This window comes from Kryptolebias marmoratus, linkage group LG9, assembly GCF_001649575.2.
Source record: "Kryptolebias marmoratus isolate JLee-2015 linkage group LG9, ASM164957v2, whole genome shotgun sequence".
NCBI lineage: Eukaryota > Metazoa > Chordata > Actinopteri > Cyprinodontiformes > Rivulidae > Kryptolebias > Kryptolebias marmoratus.
Window position 1 is genome coordinate 30,239,077 of NC_051438.1, and position 19,112 is coordinate 30,258,188.

The 19,112-nt window shown below is 42.5% G+C and overlaps 4 protein-coding genes across 6 annotated transcripts; 1 reads left to right on the forward strand and 3 right to left on the reverse strand.

The window, feature by feature from the left end:
• Positions 1-1,221: 1,221 nt before the first annotated feature.
• On the reverse strand, positions 1,222-6,097 carry b4galt7 (xylosylprotein beta 1,4-galactosyltransferase, polypeptide 7 (galactosyltransferase I)). The gene is made up of 6 exons (XM_017439658.3): positions 5,617-6,097; positions 4,609-4,956; positions 3,833-4,058; positions 2,307-2,390; positions 2,098-2,202; positions 1,222-1,937 (listed from the first exon to the last, which is right to left on the reverse strand). Exons 1-6 carry the CDS (start codon positions 5,667-5,669, stop codon positions 1,782-1,784), a joined length of 972 nt encoding a protein of 323 aa, XP_017295147.1. The 5' UTR covers positions 5,670-6,097; the 3' UTR covers positions 1,222-1,781.
• A 1,119-nt stretch (positions 6,098-7,216) lies between these two features.
• tmed9 (transmembrane p24 trafficking protein 9) lies at positions 7,217-11,918 on the reverse strand. Its single transcript, XM_017439657.3, has 5 exons — positions 11,725-11,918; positions 10,079-10,179; positions 9,714-9,839; positions 9,351-9,497; positions 7,217-8,570 (listed from the first exon to the last, which is right to left on the reverse strand). The coding sequence occupies exons 1-5, from the start codon at positions 11,879-11,881 to the stop codon at positions 8,421-8,423; spliced, it is 681 nt and encodes a 226-aa protein (XP_017295146.1). The 5' UTR covers positions 11,882-11,918; the 3' UTR covers positions 7,217-8,420.
• Positions 11,919-12,932: 1,014 nt separating this feature from the next.
• On the forward strand, positions 12,933-17,218 carry si:rp71-1d10.5 (transmembrane protein 216). Of its 3 annotated transcripts, XM_017439656.2 has the most exons (6): positions 12,933-12,966; positions 13,430-13,443; positions 13,675-13,768; positions 14,260-14,352; positions 16,006-16,207; positions 16,293-16,443. In XM_017439656.2, the coding sequence occupies exons 1-6, from the start codon at positions 12,957-12,959 to the stop codon at positions 16,306-16,308; spliced, it is 429 nt and encodes a 142-aa protein (XP_017295145.1). In that variant the 5' UTR covers positions 12,933-12,956; the 3' UTR covers positions 16,309-16,443. The 3 variants fall into 3 exon arrangements, with proteins under 3 accessions (XP_017295145.1, XP_037833422.1, XP_037833423.1); XM_037977494.1 differs by having other exon boundaries at positions 16,006-17,218; XM_037977495.1 differs by lacking the exon at positions 13,430-13,443 and having other exon boundaries at positions 12,940-12,966; positions 13,696-13,768; positions 16,006-17,218.
• Positions 14,652-18,448, reverse strand: LOC108249985 (transmembrane emp24 domain-containing protein 9). Its single transcript, XM_017439660.3, has 6 exons — positions 18,267-18,448; positions 17,620-17,720; positions 17,338-17,463; positions 16,658-16,804; positions 16,445-16,585; positions 14,652-16,320 (listed from the first exon to the last, which is right to left on the reverse strand). Exons 1-5 carry the CDS (start codon positions 18,433-18,435, stop codon positions 16,466-16,468), a joined length of 663 nt encoding a protein of 220 aa, XP_017295149.2. The 5' UTR covers positions 18,436-18,448; the 3' UTR covers positions 14,652-16,320; positions 16,445-16,465.
• Between the last annotated feature and the right edge of the window lie 664 nt (positions 18,449-19,112).

The following is a 19,112-nucleotide window of genomic DNA, read 5'->3' on the forward strand; positions in this document are numbered from 1 at the left end:
TCTGCTCCTGAGCCCTCGGCATCTATAAATATGTGTGAACTCTCCGACTCATCTCTGAACAGTTTCCTTGATCTGATAGCAGAGCTGAGATCAAGCCTTATAATCACTGAGCGGAAATAAAAAAAGAAATAAAAATCAGCACGAAGCTGCTGGGGTCTATTTGTGGCAGAGTGGAGGTGTTTCTCCTCCTTCGCTTCCAACAAAAAGGTGAAAATTGCACCCAGAGGGGAAACGCTTCGCAGCAGGGGAAGGTGCAGATTCACCCCGGCCAACCCTCTTTGTCTCCATCGCCAGCTTTGGCTCGCCCCCCAAAATCCACAGCTGCACCGTCTGAGCTGGATCCTATCTGCTGGAGACGATGGAGGATGTCTGCCGGGGCCCTGAGGGGCCCCCGGGGAGCCAGTTTAAACGGGCAGGAAGAGAGACAAACTGGTACTCATCAGAGCTGGTCAGCTTGAGCTCAGAGCTCTGGATCTGTGGGAAGTCCTCGACCACAGGCTGGAGAAGCTGGGAGGATGAGGAGTACAGGGAGTGATGAAGGTGCAGTTTGATAAACAGCTAGTTCAGGCAGAAACAGATCCAAGAGGTCTCCTGAGTTCCCCTAAAGTCCAAATGACAGATTTCACCTAAAAGTACCTGCATGAAACATCTTCTTACTGAAGTTCTCCAAAAAAGCATTTAGTTTTTATAAATGTTGACTTTCTGCTTAAAGTCTCTTTGTCCAACTGGAGCCTGTTCCTTTCTGATAAAATGTTATTTATTAAAAGGGTCATTTTAAGGTCAGCTATAAACTCTAACATAATGAAGTTTTAAATGGTTATATTACCAACATTTAGAATTCCACTAAACTGAAGTATTTTAAGTCCTAATCTGACTTTGTTTCCAGCTGCTCTCACCTGTAAACCGTCTGCAGCGGCTGAAGATCCGGATCACCTGCAGGACCCAGGACAGGTTCTGACCCGGACTCATCTCCCAGCATGCTCCTCTGTCACCTCAACCGTTTCAATTATGATTCAAAAATAAAACCAGGAGGTTCTGAACATGACACAAACCATTCCTGAAACACTAAAACACAAAAAGGAAATGATGTCATCAGTGGGCGTGGCTTGTTGGAGTTCTCATCTTCAGACTCCCAACCTTCAGGCTGAAGTTCTGGCCCGGCTCAGTCCGCTCCAGAAGAACTCGGTGTGTTCATCAAATAAAAACCTTCTCATGAAGCTGTTACCTGGGAAACCATTCCTCTTTATTCACCAGTTTTTATTTAAATTATTAGAAACTAAGCTGGAAAAGGAGAACACTGGAGCATGTGAGTGAGACGTGACACAGAAATAAACATGTTCTGTTCGCTCCGTCCCGTCCAGAACCGGACCTGTCCCAGTTTAACAGCATCAGCAGCAGAAAGGAAACAGTCAGAGTTTCTTCTGACGGATCAGTTTCATCACGAACAAGAGAAATGGATAAAAACGGACCTCTGGGTTGACAGCTGCTTGTTTCGGACCCGTCTGCACTCAGAGTCTGGACTTTAAGTCTGACAGTACCAATAAAATAAAATAAAATAAAAATAAACCCTCCTGACAGACCAGGTCCATCACGCTCGCCTCGTTGACCTCATCAGACCGCCGGCAGCTCAGTCTGCTGGACAGAAACGCCCCTGAAGGTCAACGGGTCCGTCGGATCAGAACCTTCATTCATGTACCTGAAATAGCTCACATGCTTGGTTTGTCCATGAGCACTGGGCGGTTCTGTTTGACCCGATCTGAGCCCAGCACCCCCCCACCCTTCTAACCCAGCAGACACCAGGGTGTCTGGTTCTGGTCACACTCCAGTTTGGTGTTGATGACGGTGCACGGAGCACCGCTGATGCTCAGATCCTGCCGGGACTCCACCTGATACCGGAGGTTGGTCAGACCCCCCTCAGGATCCACTTTGAACTGCTCCTGCAGGAGGAGGAGGAGGGGGGGGGGAGGAGGAGGAGGAGGGAGAGGAGGAGGAGGAGGAGGAGGAAGAGGAAAAGGGAGAGGAGGAGGAAGAAGAGGGACATGGTAACCAACACTCCCAGCCCTGCCTGTTCCTGGATTCAGTGAGGGATCCTCCTACCTGCTTCTGGGAGGCCACTCTCTTCTGGTCCCTCTTCCTCCAGGCCGGGTCGTGGATGTGGAGGAAGGTTTTATATCCCGTCGTGATGCCGCTCGGCCGGAACAGCTGACCCCAAAACAGAACAAGGAGAAAAAACAAAGTTAAAATCCTGACGTGATTCAAACTTGCTGAAAGGTTTCGATTTGTATTGTTTGTGTGAAGAGTTTTACCTGTAACTCAGCTTTTCTCAGCCTTCTGTAGAACTCATCGTCTTCCCGGCCCCAGCCCCAGAACCGGTTTGACATCCCGTTACACTGCAGACACACACACACACACACACACACGTTTTGAATCAGGACAGAGACAGTATCACTATAACATCTGCAAACAGTAATAATGAAGGAAGATTTAATGTAAATATTCTTCAAACAGAGCAGGAACCCAGTCTAATTACAGGTTAGTTTGTTACTTAATGTAATCAAACAAATATTAAAAATGAGCTTGGAACGGTTAAAACCCAAACGTTAGTTTTAGTTTCAGCTCAGAGCTGCTGCTCTTCTTCTCAACCTGAACCTGTTTGATATTCAGCTGAACCTGAGCAGCTCAGATTATTCTGATCTGCACAGAAACGACACAGATAATCTCTAAAAGGTCCAGGTGCTCAGAGCGCCATTCTTCAGCCATGTCATCTGATGTTCAGCTACACTGAATTATTTAATTAGGAATATTCTGACTGTGGCAGTCTGAACCTTTGCTAAAGCTGCCAGGAGACAAACAGCGCCATCTGGTGGACACAAACAGTCAGCAGCATCTCTGGGCTGCTGGCTGAGGAGTGCAGGCTAAGACAGGAGGAAAGTCTGACACCATCACAGAAAACACATCAGCCGGTGTCTCACTCCACTAAGTTTCTAAAACAACTGGAAACATTAAACAACAAACCAGGCCGGGGCGAATGAGTGGATAAAATGATCAGAGTTGTTATATTTTACTGCGGCTGACTGAGCAGCAACAGGTCTGTGCTGTCCCACCTCATTAATTATATCCTACATTGTGTTTGTTTCCTCCACCTCCTGTAAGCGGAGGGGAAACACACAGACTGTCAGAGCAGGTGGGCTGAAGCTGGAACAATGTGGGCAATAAAATGATGTGCACGGACACAAACTTTACAAGCTGAGCACATGAAAATAAACTGTCATTTTCAAAAGTTGGCTAAGCAAAACGTGGCGGCACGGCCCGCTGGTGGCTTGGTCACAAACAGAGATCAGTGAGACAGCACAGGAAGAAAACTCAGACATTTTCTCTAAATTCTGAGCCACCAGTTAGTCTCCAGGAGTCACAGCTCAGGGAGATACTGACTTTAAATCCCACATTTCTGCTCAAAGCTTGACTCAAACAGAAAGCTTCTCTTGATGTTGATGGAAAAACATCCTAACGAACTCAGAGAAACTTTAAATAACTAACAGAAAGAAAAAAGAATCAGAACGTTGAAACAAGACTCTGAAACCTTCCAAAACTAAATCAACTTTACATGTAGCTGAATTAAAGTAGAACAAAATGAGTAAATACGTCCTAATCTTCCTGAGAAGTAATTATTCATGATTGTATGAATTTAGTTGAATAGTCTTTAAGTCATGTCTGCAACTTAATTAAAAATGTTACGATGTCAACAAATACCAGACTTGGACTTAAACTCTGGTTCCTGCAGATGAAACGTTGCTTCTACCCCTTAAAAACACATCATCTTCATCATCAGTACCATGTAATAATGCTTCTTGGTGAGCAGCAGGATTCCTCCCACGTACGTCTTGTAATGGTACAGCGGGTGCAGCTCCGGCGAGGCCACATGGAAGGGCCCGTCCTCGGGGAAACCATAGTCCAGAGCCTCGTTCAGAGGCAGCAGGTCCACGTCGTGCATGGCCAGGTAATCCGTGTCGTTACCGCTCTCCAGGTAGCCCACGTTGATGAGAGACGCTCGGTTAAACCTGGAACGAGACGGTGGTTTACAGCTCGAACAGACCGAAAGCTTCTTAACGTCCTGAGTTCTGACCCGCAGGTTGGTTGGTGGAAGAGATTTCCTGGTAAAGTTTTGCTCAAAAACAGACTCTTCAGATGAGACTAAGAGTTTACAAAGCTGGACTAAAACATGCATTTTTATAAATACTTTATAATTTAAAGTCAGGATTTAGGATTTACATCATAATCTAAACTTTACTCCTATAAATGGTACAACAACGCCCCCTACAGACACAAACTGCTGCCTGTGTTTTACTTCCTAATGAAACAAAAGATTGACAGCTGAGAGATTTATTTAATCAGCCATAATACTGTTTTACCTTCAGTTTGATCCGAATTAAAACCATTTCTCCAAGTGAGGTTGTTTAAAGAGGTAAGATATTATTTACCACATTTAGTCAGAAACTGTCCAAACAAATCCAGGTGAAAAACCTTAACCTGAACAGAACCAAACAGCTCCGAACCGATCCGAACCCTCAGACGGCCCTGAAGTTCTCCTCCTCTGATTGGACGCCTCACCTGTAGTGATCCACCTGGTTGATGATGAGGATCTTATGGCGAATCTTCTTCTTGTTGAGGAACGTGTGCATGAAAGGAACGAAGAGCAGCAGCTCCTCGAAGCGTTCTCTGAAGGGGACCAGGAGGGCCAGTTTATGAGGACCCCAGGAGGGGTCGTCCGCTGCAGACGCCTGAGCGTCCACCTCGCACGGTGGCGGCGGAGGCGGAGGCTGGGGGACACGCCTGTCTTCAGGTGTTGCTACGGACATGTCACCTGAACAGCTGAGCTGCAGCCAGAGCAGAGAGACCAGCACCAGAACCATGCAGAGTCCGAACAGCTTGTAGACGGTACATCTCCCCGACAGGAACCTGGAACCAGAACAGGAGTTAGAACTTGGACCCGGTTCTGGTTCTGACAGAGAAACTCTCAGTGTGAGTTTCACACCAGAACAAGTCCCATGCAGATCACTGTGCCAGTTCTTTCTGTTAATCACTGACTGACCAGAATGTGACCCATATCAGCCCATCAGAACCATCAGAACCAGCTGACAGAGGGGCTTTTAGTGAACAGATGTTTTAATTATTCAATTCATTCAACTTCAAAATGTTTCCTAAGGGTAAAAAAGGTTTGAAAGTTTAAGGTTATTGAGTCATATGAGTAACAGGATGGTTTGTTCCCAAACTGCTTCTCAAACCTTGTAAAGCTTTAGGATCTGGCCTGAAACATTTACCCAAATCTTCTGTGGCAACCAGCCAAAGGAAAGGACAGGGTTTAAATATGCTTAGTGTGATTATATAAATATTTATCCCATATTAAAGCTGGGGGCCGGTTGTTTATGCTCAGGGGCCCAGTTCACCTCAGTCCGTCCCTGGATGAACAGCAGAAATCTGTAGATGATTTATTTTCTCTTTCCCTCCACTAATGTCAGAATTTTGCTGATAAAATAAATTTGAACGAACCTGTAGTTACGGTTCATGACTTCCTTTCATGTGTTTCTGAATTTAAATCAGATTTGGTGTCTTCCTCACCTTCTCTCCTCTTTGAAGTAGAGTACGGGCTTCCTCCTGGATGAATACATCATGTTTACCGGCTGCAGACCCCCAGTCAGCGGACAGACCCCCAGTCAAACCCGGCTCATTCTCCTCCACCCGGGACCTCCATACTAGCTCTGTGCTCGCTGATTCCGTGGTGAAATCAGACTCATGTTCGGAACCGTTCCGACCCGGAGGCGTTAGCAGCGGGAGCTAGCAGGCTGTACACGTAGCATGAAGCGGGTGGAGCGGGTGGAGCGGCCGGGGGGCTCCGGGGGTCCGGCGCTCCTCACGAACCGATTCTCGCCGGTTCTCCGTTTGAACAGCAACACCGAAGCTCCGTTAATGCTTCACTACTGACTATTTCATTTTCCTGAACAGAACCCCATGAACCGGGTCACTTGGGCTAATTAATCGCTAGCTGAAATCACATAAAACCGTTTGACGAAGTGTCCGACCCAGAAATCAGTCCGTCAGGAACTGCAGACGAGCTCAAGTGTTCCTACTGACTTTTTCTCTAAAATACTTCTTTAAAATGACGAAATATCTTATTTTACAACGAATCTCTTTTGTAAAACATGTCTAAAATTTAAATAAGCCCGGTAGTCAAGAACTAGGTCTAAATAGATGAGGAAAAAAGTAGTCAATTTTTAAACTAAAACTAAAACAACAACAAAAACTTTAGTAGCCCTGAACATTTTTACTCAAGACTACTTCAAATAATACAAAAAACAAAAACACAACACTCTTCTTTCCAGCGTTGCTTCAGCTCAGCTCTCTGAGGTTCTGGTTCTGGACCCTTCTGTTGTAGATTAGCTGCTGTGTTTGGGATCATTGTCCTGTTTGTCGGACAGATGGCCTCACATCTGACTCTGGATCAGTGGTTCCTGAACTTTTCAGCTTCAGGCCCACAAAACACTGAACTATCTTTGGTTGTAGTGAGAAAACATTGTTCATCCGTCAACTAGGCACAGACATGACAACATTGACAGTTTGATGATTTTTATTTATTTTAAACCTTCACTTTTTCTCTTTTAACAATAGCGACAAAACTATTCTGTTAGCAATCTTTTTAAAATTAAATTTCTGCAAATCTCAACTTGGTGTTTTGTGACCAGTGGTTTGGTTTTGATCCCAACTTTGGCTCTAGAATACCTAGAGGTGTCCAAGTGTTGTGGCTGCAAAACAAACCCAAACCATCAGCCCTCCACCTCCCTGCCAACTGCTGCTATGAGGCGTTTGCAGCAGTGCATTCTGGGTAAACATCTGGCCTTTAGTCTCATGTGTCCAAAGGATATTGTTCCAGAAATTTTGATTTATACGAAGTGTTAAAAACCCAAGTTGTTTTTAGAGCAGCCATGTTTGTAATTGTCCTGACATGACCTTTGACCTGCTAACTGAGGCCTGATTTCTCTGAGCAATGTACAGTCTGACCTTCAGGGTGATTTTGCTGGGATGTCCACTCCTAGAAAATAGATCAGAAATGACCTTTGACCCTTCCCGGATTGGTGGGCAGAAACAGTAAATAAAAAGGTTTTTCTTTTTTAAGAAATGCAGTCAAGTTTTTAGAATTTACTGTTCCAACAAAATCCAAAACTTGTTTTTGTATTGATTTTATTACATTTTGCAGTCACATTTCTTTTAAATTTGTTTCAAAAACTTTTCTCCCCTGAAAATATAATATAGTTACATCATATAAAAACTCTAAACAATGACTGTGAGCTTTTATTCACAGGAATAAAAGAAGGTATCGATCGACCACATCCTTCGAACCAAATGTGACAAAACTTTATTCTGAGTGCAACTTTAGATTTCAATCTCATCTGCACTCAAAAAAAAAAATCTGAAGTCCCTCTTCTAAAAGAAAAAGAGAAAACCAACCCACTTCACCCAGAAACCTTTTTCTAAAACTAAAACCTACCAACAAAGAAAATCATCAGCAGAGTTTTAATCATGAAACAATCAGAAAAACTGAAGCAAAACCAAAACAAACTGAACATTTCCAAAAACTCAACGTTATGTTTCTTTGTTCTGCAGCTGAACAGAAACTTCTGACAGCTCTGCAGAGAAATTTGAACCTTCAGATATGGTGACAAATCTTCCTTCCTGTAGGTTCACTGCCTAACGTCTCAGATACAGGAAGAGCAGTGCATTCACAAAAACAATCAGATGTTGACTTAAAAAAAACACCGACTCATAATTACAACTAAATAATTCTTCTGTTAGGTAAGGAGCCTTGTAATTATGACTAAATATGTTTGTTTCGATAATTTAAGTAACTTTTAACTCAACCTTCAGGATGTGATGTTCTCATTAATTCATTAATTATTGTGCTCCATAAACAAAAGAGCACAAATCCTCCTGTTTAGGTCAGAGTTTCCCTAAATTTACTGCAGATGATCATGTATAAACCACAAAGCTGTCAGCTGGATTTAGTTTAAACTGCAACAGAAACAGATATATTTTAGAAATGAGGGGTTTATAATTGGAGCCAGATGTAAACCCACTTCTGTCTGGTGGCCAGAAACACAAACTGACACCGAAAAGAAACTAAACCGAGGAGATAAATTACTGCACAGCTGCAAACATCAGTCCAAACTGTTTCCTGTGTGTCGATGAAATGTGTTCATCCACCTTCACTGCAGGTCTGAGGGGCTTTTCACAAACAATAGATGTTTTCAAGTTTAAACGTGCAGCTGTAACCTCCGACAGCAGCTGCTCAGTACTGCATCCATCAGAGACCAAACACTCTCTCACACACACTCTCACACAGACACACTCAGAGCTTCTCCTCAGGAGGTTTACACCAGCTTCTTGGCCTCAAAGAAGCCCTTGAGGTGTCTCATCTGCCAGATACCGATGGCCACCAGGATGAGCGTCTGAACGATGGACCACCAGAGGACGCGCTGGTTGGTGCTCTCACTGGTCTGACGGAAACGCTCCTCACGGTACTGAGGACAGGAAAACACACAGCAGTGGAGGGGGTAAATAAATACAACCAATTAGGAGGGTTCACTGTGAAGCAAGATTTATGGTGAGCAAAAACATGGAGGACCTGAATCTGGTTTGATCTCCATGGCAACGGGCTGAACACAGGGGGTTAAGAGTCTGACAGGGAGGGTTCGGTCAAAAATTCATTTAAAGCTTTTTTTTATTGATCTTATTATAAAAATAAAGAATGGTTCAGAGTCTGAAGAACGCTTGTGATGAGAATGAGAAAAGCCTCCACCACACTGGAACTACAAAACAAAAACTTTATTATGGAACACTTTCTTTTACCCAGACTTCCTGAGTGGAGTCATGGAGGCTCTTTCATATTTATTCAATTAGAAAAATGAAATGAAATATAAGGATTGGTAATTCAACAAAGAAAAAACCTTGAATATGTTTTCAGCTGCAGCTCACACTCCTAACCTCAGACGCATTAATCCTGATTTGTTGATTTCTTTGAATCACGCAGCCACAAAGAATTATGGGATTGAATAAACTCCCTCCTTTCATAAAGAATAGAGGAGATGATGAAGTTTTGAAGGTCTTTTGAGACATTTTTCTCATGGCGAGTACTTCAGGATCGTCTCCCTTTCTGCAACAGAACCCCGGGGCTTCACTCCTCACCCCTGCAGCGTCTCTCTGCTCTCAGTTACCAGCTCACCCTCTGATGATTGTAGCTCAGCCTGAATCTGCTTCTTACTCTAAAACCCAAACCAGCAGCACAGAGTTCTGTCACTGACCCGCTGGTAGTTCTGCTCTTTCTGGATCTGGTCCACCTGCTCCACCAGCTGTCGGACTCTCAGCTGCAGCTCCGTCAATTTGTCTTTGGCGGCGATCTCGGCGTAGTTGTTGGCATGTTCCCCTACCTGGATGTCCAGGTGAACCCTCTGCAACAAACGAAGCACCATCAGCAGGATGTGATCATATTATTTAAATGATCAAAAGAATCATTGTGGACAAAGCAGAGAGAAACAGCATGGAGTAAAAACCACAAGACAAGAAAAGCAGGACAAAACAGATGCTTCAAACTGCTGAACGTAACACCGGGCCCTTGTAGGCCCCGTGTAGGCCCCGTGTGGGCCCCGTGTGCAGCGTCTCCTCACCAGCATTCCTCCAGCAAACAGGGAGAACTTGGAGGAGTTGGAGTGCAGGCAGATCTGATGCTCTCCAGGTGTGTGTGACGTGAAGGTGAAACGTCCCTCTGAGCCGTACTGCCGAGACAGAATCACCTGCAGAAAACCACAGAGGAACTTCAAACTGATTCAGGTTTCAAACACAAAGACAGAATGTGATTAAATCAGCTTTCTGTTTTTAAAATCTGAAGGTCACACAGTGAAAGCCTGAAAGAGGACAAATCAGAACCAAACAGACAATCAGCGTCAGTCCCCTCGTGTTTGTAGTCTGAGACAACGCCTCGACTGAACCGTTTGTGTGATTTAACCTGATTGTATTTATTGTTTGTGTTTACCTTGTCATCAGGGTCTTTGACTTCGACAAACATCCCCAGACCCTGAGTGGCCGGCAGATACTCCTCTCTCTGTTTGTCATACAGCTGAGTTCGATAGTTTCCTGATCAGAAACACAAACAGACGTTTAATCTCAAAGAATAAACTCCACTTTCAAACGTAGTGACAGATCAACAATCCCATCCCTGATCAATGTATTTAAAATCTTGTTTTGAGCACCATTACTCAGTCATATTACTGCAGATTCAGTTCATGATGCAGCCTGCTGCTCTGCCTCCACATCCAACCAGAAATACGAGCCTTCCTGCTCAGAAACAGCCCGTAACTTAAAACTTGTTCATGATGCGAAGTAAACAAAGATCTTAACATACACTGTTGCAGCAGGAAGAAAGCAGTGTGTGAAACTTGTTTTTCATGCTCTGCAAACAGCTGGAGGTTGTTTTAAAGAGGTATTTTATTGTTATTTAAAAATAAAACTGCTGATATGCCCGGAAGTCTGAAAGGGATTAACTCAAAAAATTGGGACAACCCAACTGGGTCGGTTTAGAGCGGTTCTGTTCGCAGCAGCTCAGCTCCCACCTCCTCATTTATTATTTCAATGAATAAATTAAGGATTTTACTTTTTACCTAGAAAGCCTAACTTAACATGCACAAAAGTTCATGACTGAACAATCAAACTTCTGTTTTTCTTTTTTTTAATTTTCCTCGATTACTGAAAAGAAACATTAAAAAGTAAAATTTGTGAACAAAAAAAAACAAAATCAGGAAGACGTTGCTCATATGTGCATCAATTTTTAACTGGATGTTGATTTAATTCTTATCTGTGATGTTTTTATCAAACTAAACCAGATCATCACAGCACTTATGATGAGACTGTTCCTTAAAGATAAATTCAGATATTCTGAGTAAAATGTGTCGTTTGGAAACAACCTGATTCTGAACTTCCTGACGTTAATGGTGGTGTACCTCAGGGTTCTGTTCTCTCAGCTGTTTTTACACAAAGTACAAACATTTGATCTAACTCCAGAAAATTCTGTTTTATTCTTTATGACTTTCAGTGTTGTGTTTCCCTTTAGCTTTAAATATACATTTAGATTCTGAAACAGCCCTTAAAAAAACATTTTTCTGTTTCTGACCAGAAAATGCATGCATCCACAGGAAGTTGTGTCAGCGTGTATAACATATGGCAGAGTTGATGCATTTTTAAAAAGAATAACAACAAAACTAACAAAGATCTGATTAAAAGTGAGGAACTGTTAAAGACATGCCAGGACTGGGTGTAGTTTGGGAGGGTTATCAGGTTTCTTTTAGCTGCTTTTTAAACAGATGTTTTATACTCAAGACTTTACATGACTGAATAAAAATTACCACAGAATTAAACTTTACAAGTTATTTTTCGTTTCAAGTAGTTTTCATCTGGAATCTGTCAAACACATTTATTAATGAATCAGTTTATTTAAATAAAAACCCATCACCAGTTTGTAGCTTTGCTTACATAAAGTTAATAAAGAGATTCAGAGAGATATAAACACCTTTCTGTCTTCAGCAGAAGTTTTTTTTCTGGGTTTCCTGATGTCAGGAATAAGTTTACACCACCTTAGCTTAGCAAGGAGCTAACTAGCAGTTAGCATCAACCAGGGATACTCACCGATAATCATAGTCTCGTCCGGAATTTCCTCTATGAAACATTTTTTCTCGGTCTCTCCGATGTGAAAGTACAGCGAGGACACGCAGGTGTAGAAAACATTCAGCAAGAAAAGTGAAAACACCAACGACTGCTGCATCCTGAACCTCACCGACACCATCTTCCTGCCAGGAGAGACACCCAACTGCGCCTGCGCACCAACGGCAGTGCCACGTAAACTCTCGTAGAACTCCGGCCAATCAGCACGCGGCGAAGGAATGTTGGGTGTTGTAGTTTTTTACGTTTTGTAGGTTTCCGGTGGTGTCGGCGGGATTCCCAGAGTAAAACTAAGAATTTACAAGTGATTTTATTCTCATATGGTCTAAAGTGTGACATAAAAACAGCGAGGATTTATTACAAATATTATGAAATATTAGATCACACAGCAAAAATTAGTTCTGGGTGAAAAATAGAGCTGGAAAAATGGATCATTTGATTTGAACAATTAGGATGATTTTTTTTTAACATGGTAGACATGGCAGCGCTGCAGATTTTATGATGCAGGTTGTTGTAAAATCACAATAAAGTAAAATAGATACAGAACATTAATAAGCTGTTTTAAAAAAACTCAGCCCTCAAAAAACATCAAGTCTCTTAAACAGTCAGTAAAATATTCCAGTGAAAGGGGGAGCTTCAATTTACCAAAATTAAATAAATAGATAAGCAACAGCTTTTTAAAAGTTTACATTCTAAGACGTGTAAAAACATTTAATTTTGGTTTCAGTGATTTAGAAGCTTAACTGACAGTTTACCTAGACAAAGATAATAAAAAAAAACTGTCTCCTTGTACTGGGCTGATATGAAAACTATTTGAATCATTAAAAAATTATTAATTTACCATATCAGCAGTAAATACACAAATATAATAAAATAATGTATACTATAATAATGTATATTGTATACTTGGTATTTTACATGTATTAATTTACAGAGAAAACAAAGTGACGCCAATGAGAAAATGGAGTCAACTAACTAACTAACTAACTAACTAACTAACTAACTAACTAACTAACTAACTAACTAACTAACTAACTAACTAACTAACTAACTAACTCCAATAGTCTCTGTCAGTGTGGCTCCTGCTAACAAGAGTCCCTCTTCAATAAGGCGACATTTGTGACGTGTGACGTTCTATGTCACGCTACGTCTACGTACTCCCAGTGTGTGGTTTCCATAGCAACCGGAGGGAATCAAACATGGCGCCCGGTGAGTTACTCGCTGCCGTTTGTTCCAGATGAACCGGAGTAAAACTCGGCGGTGGCGTTGCTTTTTGAATCGGATTAAGTGAAATATTAGAGAGACATTTTTGTTAAAACTGCAGCAAAGAAGAAAACGTTACGTTTCAGCTGCTGTTCCGTTAACTAGCTACATGCTAACATCTGCTAAGTGATCCGCTCGCTTATAAAAACAGATGATCTCAGCACCTATTTTATCAAGTAGCTGAACAACCTCATTAAATAACATAAAGTTAAAACAAACACTTCAATGCCGATATTTTGTTCTCTTTAGAAGTTATATGCATTCTGTATTTTATTACATTTTCTTTCTAAGCTGCCAGACTTATTTATTGGAATCTTTTAAAGATTGTTAAAATTCTAGTTTAATTAGATGACCTTTTTAGGAGCTTATTGAACATTACTGGTTTGTTTCGTCTCCTGTTTGTCTACAGGGAACCAGCCAGTCGTATCCTTCATATAAACATGATCTGAACCTGATGTAAACCTGATGTGAACCTGATGTGAACCTGATGTGAACCTGATATAAACCTGATAAACCTGATGTAAACCTGATATAAACCTGATGTGAACCTGATGTGAACCTGATCCAAACCTGATATAAACCTGATGTGAACCTGATGTGAACCTGCAGCTCTTGCCTTCTTCCTGCTCTTGTCCTTGACCGTGTCTCCTTCAGCTCTCGTCTGCTCCCCTGCAGGTGCTCTTCTACCTGAACAGCTGGTACTTCGCAGCCTTCTACCTGGCAGAGATCCTCATGTTCATCTATAAAGGTCTAAATCACATCAGTCAGATTTTACTACACTTTACTTTCAGTTAAACATCACAACCAAAGAGTGGAACTCATCCAAAGATCTACATAACTGTAATATCATGTTTTATCAGTTTATTTACGTTTTATTAGGTCTGTTTGTCTCACTGCTGACTCAGATTCACTACATTTGTTATTTTCTTACCTGCAGGGCCTATCAATAAAAATATAATTAAAACATAATTTTCTCTTGTCTAGTAGGTCTGAATAAAGAGAATCTGTATTAATCACACACAGGAAGAGTATCCAGACTTCTGTTGTGTTATAAAAAAATCTCAAAACGTTAGAAACAAATCAGACAGGGAGAAATGTAAAACAGCTTTAATGACGGTCTCATCTGAAACTCAGATGTCCACATAAACTCTGAGAGTCGAGTAGATGGAGGAATGCTGCACTTTGAACACAAATAAATGATCTGAACCTAAACTGTGGTCCGTCCTGTCTTTGTTGCAGGGATTTTACTGCCGTACCCGTCAGATAATCTGGTTCTGGACGTAGTTCTGCTGCTACTCTTCCTGGCTCTGGAGACCCTGAGGATCTTTTATGGTAATTAACAAAAACTCAGAACACAAGGATTTAGATTTCAGAATCTTTACAATAAAAAAAAACAACCTAGATCCAGTTTCTCCATCCAGTCGTAGGTATTTGTCTCCTTCCACCCAGTGTGTCTCTCTGCTGGAGGACTGATGGGTTCCTCTCAGAGGTCAGAGGTCAGAGGTCAGAGGTCACACACCCAAACTCTCATTGACTTCCATTGGATCTGAGCTTCCAAACAGGAAGTGAAGATTTTTTTAAACTCTTCAGATCTCCTCCATAAACCCCGTAGAACCATCAGCACACCTAAGACCAACTTTACAGTTTATTAGCAGCATGAACCACATGTACACAAACACATCAGCTACAAGGTGAAATATAAAGTCTTTGTTCTGTAAACCAAACTTCAAGCATGCAGTCATTTTAATATAAAGCTGTTTCCCCAAACGTACCGTTTACAATCAGTCAGAAAGAGCCGAGAGGTCCCAAGATCACCCCCCCCACAATTAAAACAAAAGTTTACAGACTCAACAGACCAGATAAGAAACGTGCACAACTTCTCAGACAAAAAGTGATATTTATAAAGAATATACAGGCCGTGTGTTTTAAACCAGATAAGCAGTGGAAGTTAAGGGACATGATGTCAAAAATGATACAAATCAAGACAGAAACGTTCACTCTAACACTCTGATGGTGTTTTTATCCATGGTTTGGTTTTTTGTTAACTGCTGTAAATAATTACATCTCTGACACGTCAGAACTTGTATTTCACTGATTGTTGTAGTTTTACAGAGTTTGTTGCACCTGGTCCCAGGTGTTTTTAAAAAGGAAACAATATAAAAAAGGTGCTGGAGTCACCTGCAGGAGTTTCTGAGGAGAAAATGGATGACTGAGTTTTTAGGGAGGTATCTCACTGAGCTGCGACTGTTGGAGGCACAAAATTATGATTTTTACCTGAAATCTCACTGAATGTTGCTGCCAAACGGTATGTTTTATTTAAAAAGCTTCCAGTCCGGCCGGTCCTCGGGCAGCGTCCCTCCCAGCCCCGCCTCCAGACCGCTCACAGACGAGTAACAAAGATGTCAGGCCGGGATTGTTGAGTTTTTTTTGTCTGACAGGAATCACAACACTCTCGTTTGGGTCCAGACCCGGATAAAGGAGGATGGCTGGAACTGTCACATAAAACCAAGAAGCATTTAATTCTAAACATATTCAGTTTTTTTCAGCATCCACTACATTTACATGAACACTGCAAGCTATGCAGATTAGGAGATGACATCATTTAGCTGCTTTCCTTACTGGAGCTGACAACACTGTTAGACAAAAGGAAACGAGATCGGGAAATCTGCAACGACTGACTGTTTTGAGAGAAAATTTGTCACAGTTTTAAACTGTGTGACAAATTTCCAGTACCTTAAGAGAGTGAGAAGCTCTGCAAACGTTCTGAGACCTTTTGGAGACTCCTGCTGTCCCCCAGCAGCTCGGCCCAGTGAGACACTTCAGGTACTTGAGTTGGGTTTGATTTTTCAGAGGCTCTCGCTGCCTGAGGGACAGAATGACCCTGAGCTGGACCGAGGAGCAGCGAGCTTCATAGTGTTTAGACCTGCAGTTTCCTTCTGTTTGTAAAACATTTCCCTCAGTTTCTCGTCTCGTGTCTCCACCCAGGCTGGAAGGGGAACCTGTGCGAGCGCTCTCTGTCGTCCTTCATGTCCCTCTTCATCCTGTTTCCCTGCGCGGCGCTGGCTGTTTACTACCTGCTGCTGCAGACCTTCGTCCTGCGGCTCGAGTTCCTCCTCAGCTGCATCCTGCTCTGCTTCTACGGCCTGGAGTTTCTGCTCGGACTCATCTCCATATCCGTCTTCTCCAGGTACCGATCAGCTCCAGTCCGGGGGCGTCTCATGGGGAAAAGTCTTTTTTTTTCAGTTTGGTCTCCTTTTGTTTGTCCTCTGCAGGTCCTGGGTTTACTGAGGAACGGGTCACCTGAAACAAAACAAACTGACTGGATTTTTATAAAGAAATGTTTCTGTTTGAACGCAGATATCAGGGAGTCTTTTGTAAATAAATCAGCATCCATCTTCAGCAGCTTAGTAAACTGAAGGTTTACCTCTGTTCACGGTGTTGGACGTTACCAAGCGCTGGTGAAGCTGATGACGTAAACCACCACGTAGATGGAGCGGAGGACGGGCCACCAGAAGATCCACATGTTGGTGCTGTGGTTGATGTGGCGGAAGTCTTTCTCCAGCTCCTGTGAACACAAGGGGAGGGTTTTCAAACACAGTTAAAGTCTGGTTGGAGCTTTACTCCCTCCTCCTCTGACCTTCAGGTGGCCCAGCTCCTTCTGGATCTGTTGGACCTGATCGGTCAGCTGTTGGACTCTCAGCTGCAGTTTTGTCAGGCCGTTCAGCCTCAGGATCTGCGTGTGGTCGTCGGTGCGATCAGCTGATCTCAGGTCCATGCCAACCACCTGAAACAGCAAGAGGCTCGCTCGTCTTCCAGCTTCAGTGAACTGTTAAACACGTGACGTTCAGAACGTAGTAATATCCAGTTCCCCAGGAACCAGTCCTCGGACCGTTCCTCTTTACTGTATACACAGATAGTCGTTATAACACAGTGCCAAATTTCAGTTGCAGATGAATCTGTCTGCAACAACATTTTTGTTCTTTTTATTGAATGTTTAATTTAAAATAACAAAATGAAACTCATGATGTAATGAATTCAGCTTGAATTTGGATTTTATTGTCACTATTCCTACATCCAAATTCTAATTTAGATAAACTAGTTTGTTTTTTAAAATAATTTGATTCAACCAAGATTCAGAAGCAGTGACTGAGAACCTCCAGTTAATCCCTGTTTGCTTTAATAAAAGGGTAGAAACACATTTGTTTGTAAATGTTAGAAGTGATGTTTCGGTTCTGTTGTGTTCTTCCCTTGAACCCGAGCTGCTGCCCGTCTCCGTCTGGACTTTAAATCTCTGGTTTTAGGAAGGTTTCCTCTCACCAACACGAGTCCTGCAGACAGGGGGCGCTGTGAGGAGCTCGGCTGAAGACAGACCCGATGCTCTCCTGACTCGGATGACGTGAAGCTGAAGGTCCCGTTGGACCCTTCCTGCCGGGTCAGAACCAGCTGCAGGGGACAGGAGGAACAAGGAGAACTTTCATTTCAGACCCGGAACCAAAAGACGAGCTGGGATTCTGATGAGACGCTTCTGTTGGCTCCCACAGTTAAACGGGTTCCAGGTTCCAGGAACAGAGAACAGAAGGAGCGTTTTGTTTTCCAAACCTGATGATGAGGATCTGTGGCGATAACGGACACGCTGAGGTCCTGAGGAGCCGGCAGGTATTCACCTGTCTGTTCGTCAAACAGCTGAGTCCAAAGGTCTCCTGCAGAAAGAAGAACCGCTTCATTTCAGATTGTTACAGACAACCTGGAGCTTCTTTCTTTAAAGGTTAAAGGTCAGTCTCCTGGAGCGGCCTCACCTGAGTGACCTTTGACCTCACCTGTGGACACTTGTTCTGATCATTACAGCAACAAAACAAACATCTTCAGTTTGACTAAACTGAGATCATAATAAAAACAACTTCCAGAAATAAATGTGTTTAAAAACTTTAAACGTGCTCAGACACTTCCTGAAGGTTTATTTTAGTTGTTTTGCTTAAACTCAGTTCTTTAATTAACTTTTGGCCATTTTCACTGCGTTATTTATTAATAAAGAATAAAATATAAAATAAGAATAAAAGAAAAAAAAATCTGTTTTAAAACAGTTTATTATAATATCTACTTATAATCTTCCTAAAAAGGCCGCAGTTTGTTATTTCTACAGTTTTATTTCCAAACGGCAGGTTATTTTCAACTTTTGTTTACTTTAAAACTTAGCTTCCTTCCTGGTTGCTGAACTTTCCCGCCGCTCATTCCGGGAGAAAACTCACCGATAAGTTTGTTTTTTTCCGGTATTTTCTCGATAAAACATCTTTGTTCTCCTTCAGAGACGTGAAAAACCAGAGAAGAGACCAAACTGAGGCAGAAAAGCAGCAGAAAAGCTGCGGAAACACACTGCTGCAGCCGTCTACACCCCATGTCTGCGCTGCTTCTGCGCATGCGCAGCAGCAAGGCATGCTGGGCTTTGGAGTTTCACAGCTTTTCTCCTCAGCCCTTATAGTTCACAATAAATACTACCCAAGTTTAGCACCTTAACAGTCTCAACTTTTAACCCTGAAAGAAAATAAATGATAACAACAACAAATCATCATTTAATAGTCCTGAAGTTCCAAAAGTATCCAAATTAATCCATAAACCCCAAACTGTGTTGAAAACAAACAACAACAAAAACCAATTCAGATTTTATCAATTAAATCAGGACCTGCAGATCAGGATCAGGATCAGGATCTGGATCAGAACCTGCAGATCTGAATCAGAACCTGTAGATCAGGATCAGGATCAGGATCTGGATTAACCTGCAGATCTGGATCAGGATTCAGGATCATGATTAGGATTCAGGATGAGGATCAGGATTCAGGATTCAGGTCCAGGATCAGAATCAGGATCAGGATTCAGGTCCAGGATCAGAATCAGGATCAGGATTCAGGTCCAGGATCAGAATCAGGATCAGGATCAGGATCAGGATCAGGATTCAGGTCCAGGATCAGGAACAGGATCAGGATCAGGATCAGGATTCAGGTCCAGGATCAGGAACAGGATCAGGATCAGGATCAGGATTCAGGTCCAGGATCAGGAACAGGAGGTGAAAACACTGAAATCAGTGAAACTCAGATTAA

What these genes read in the sequence shown, in the direction of transcription:
- si:rp71-1d10.5 (XM_037977494.1), top strand. An exon ending in CCTCATGTTCATCTATAAAG is followed by an intron (nt 13,769 to 14,259) that starts GTCTAAATCACA and finishes TCTTTGTTGCAG; the next exon opens with GGATTTTACTGCCGTACCCG. An exon ending in GACCCTGAGGATCTTTTATG is followed by an intron (nt 14,353 to 16,005) that starts GTAATTAACAAA and finishes GTCTCCACCCAG; the next exon opens with GCTGGAAGGGGAACCTGTGC.
- tmed9 (XM_017439657.3), bottom strand. Translation starts at nt 11,881, where the DNA reads ATGGTGTCGGTGAGGTTCAGGATGCAGCAGTCGTTGGTGTTTTCACTT. An exon ending in GGACGAGACTATGATTATCG is followed by an intron (nt 10,180 to 11,724) that starts GTGAGTATCCCT and finishes GTTTCTGATCAG; the next exon opens with GAAACTATCGAACTCAGCTG. An exon ending in TGTTTGCTGGAGGAATGCTG is followed by an intron (nt 9,498 to 9,713) that starts GTGAGGAGACGC and finishes CGTTTGTTGCAG; the next exon opens with AGGGTTCACCTGGACATCCA.
- LOC108249985 (XM_017439660.3), bottom strand. Translation starts at nt 18,435, where the DNA reads ATGCGCAGAAGCAGCGCAGACATGGGGTGTAGACGGCTGCAGCAGTGT. An exon ending in GGAAAAAAACAAACTTATCG is followed by an intron (nt 17,721 to 18,266) that starts GTGAGTTTTCTC and finishes TTCTTTCTGCAG; the next exon opens with GAGACCTTTGGACTCAGCTG. An exon ending in TGTCTGCAGGACTCGTGTTG is followed by an intron (nt 16,805 to 17,337) that starts GTGAGAGGAAAC and finishes TTGCTGTTTCAG; the next exon opens with GTGGTTGGCATGGACCTGAG.
- b4galt7 (XM_017439658.3), bottom strand. Translation starts at nt 5,669, where the DNA reads ATGATGTATTCATCCAGGAGGAAGCCCGTACTCTACTTCAAAGAGGAG. An exon ending in TACTTCAAAGAGGAGAGAAG is followed by an intron (nt 4,957 to 5,616) that starts GTGAGGAAGACA and finishes TTCTGGTTCCAG; the next exon opens with GTTCCTGTCGGGGAGATGTA. An exon ending in CCAAGAAGCATTATTACATG is followed by an intron (nt 2,391 to 3,832) that starts GTACTGATGATG and finishes GTGTGTCTGCAG; the next exon opens with TGTAACGGGATGTCAAACCG.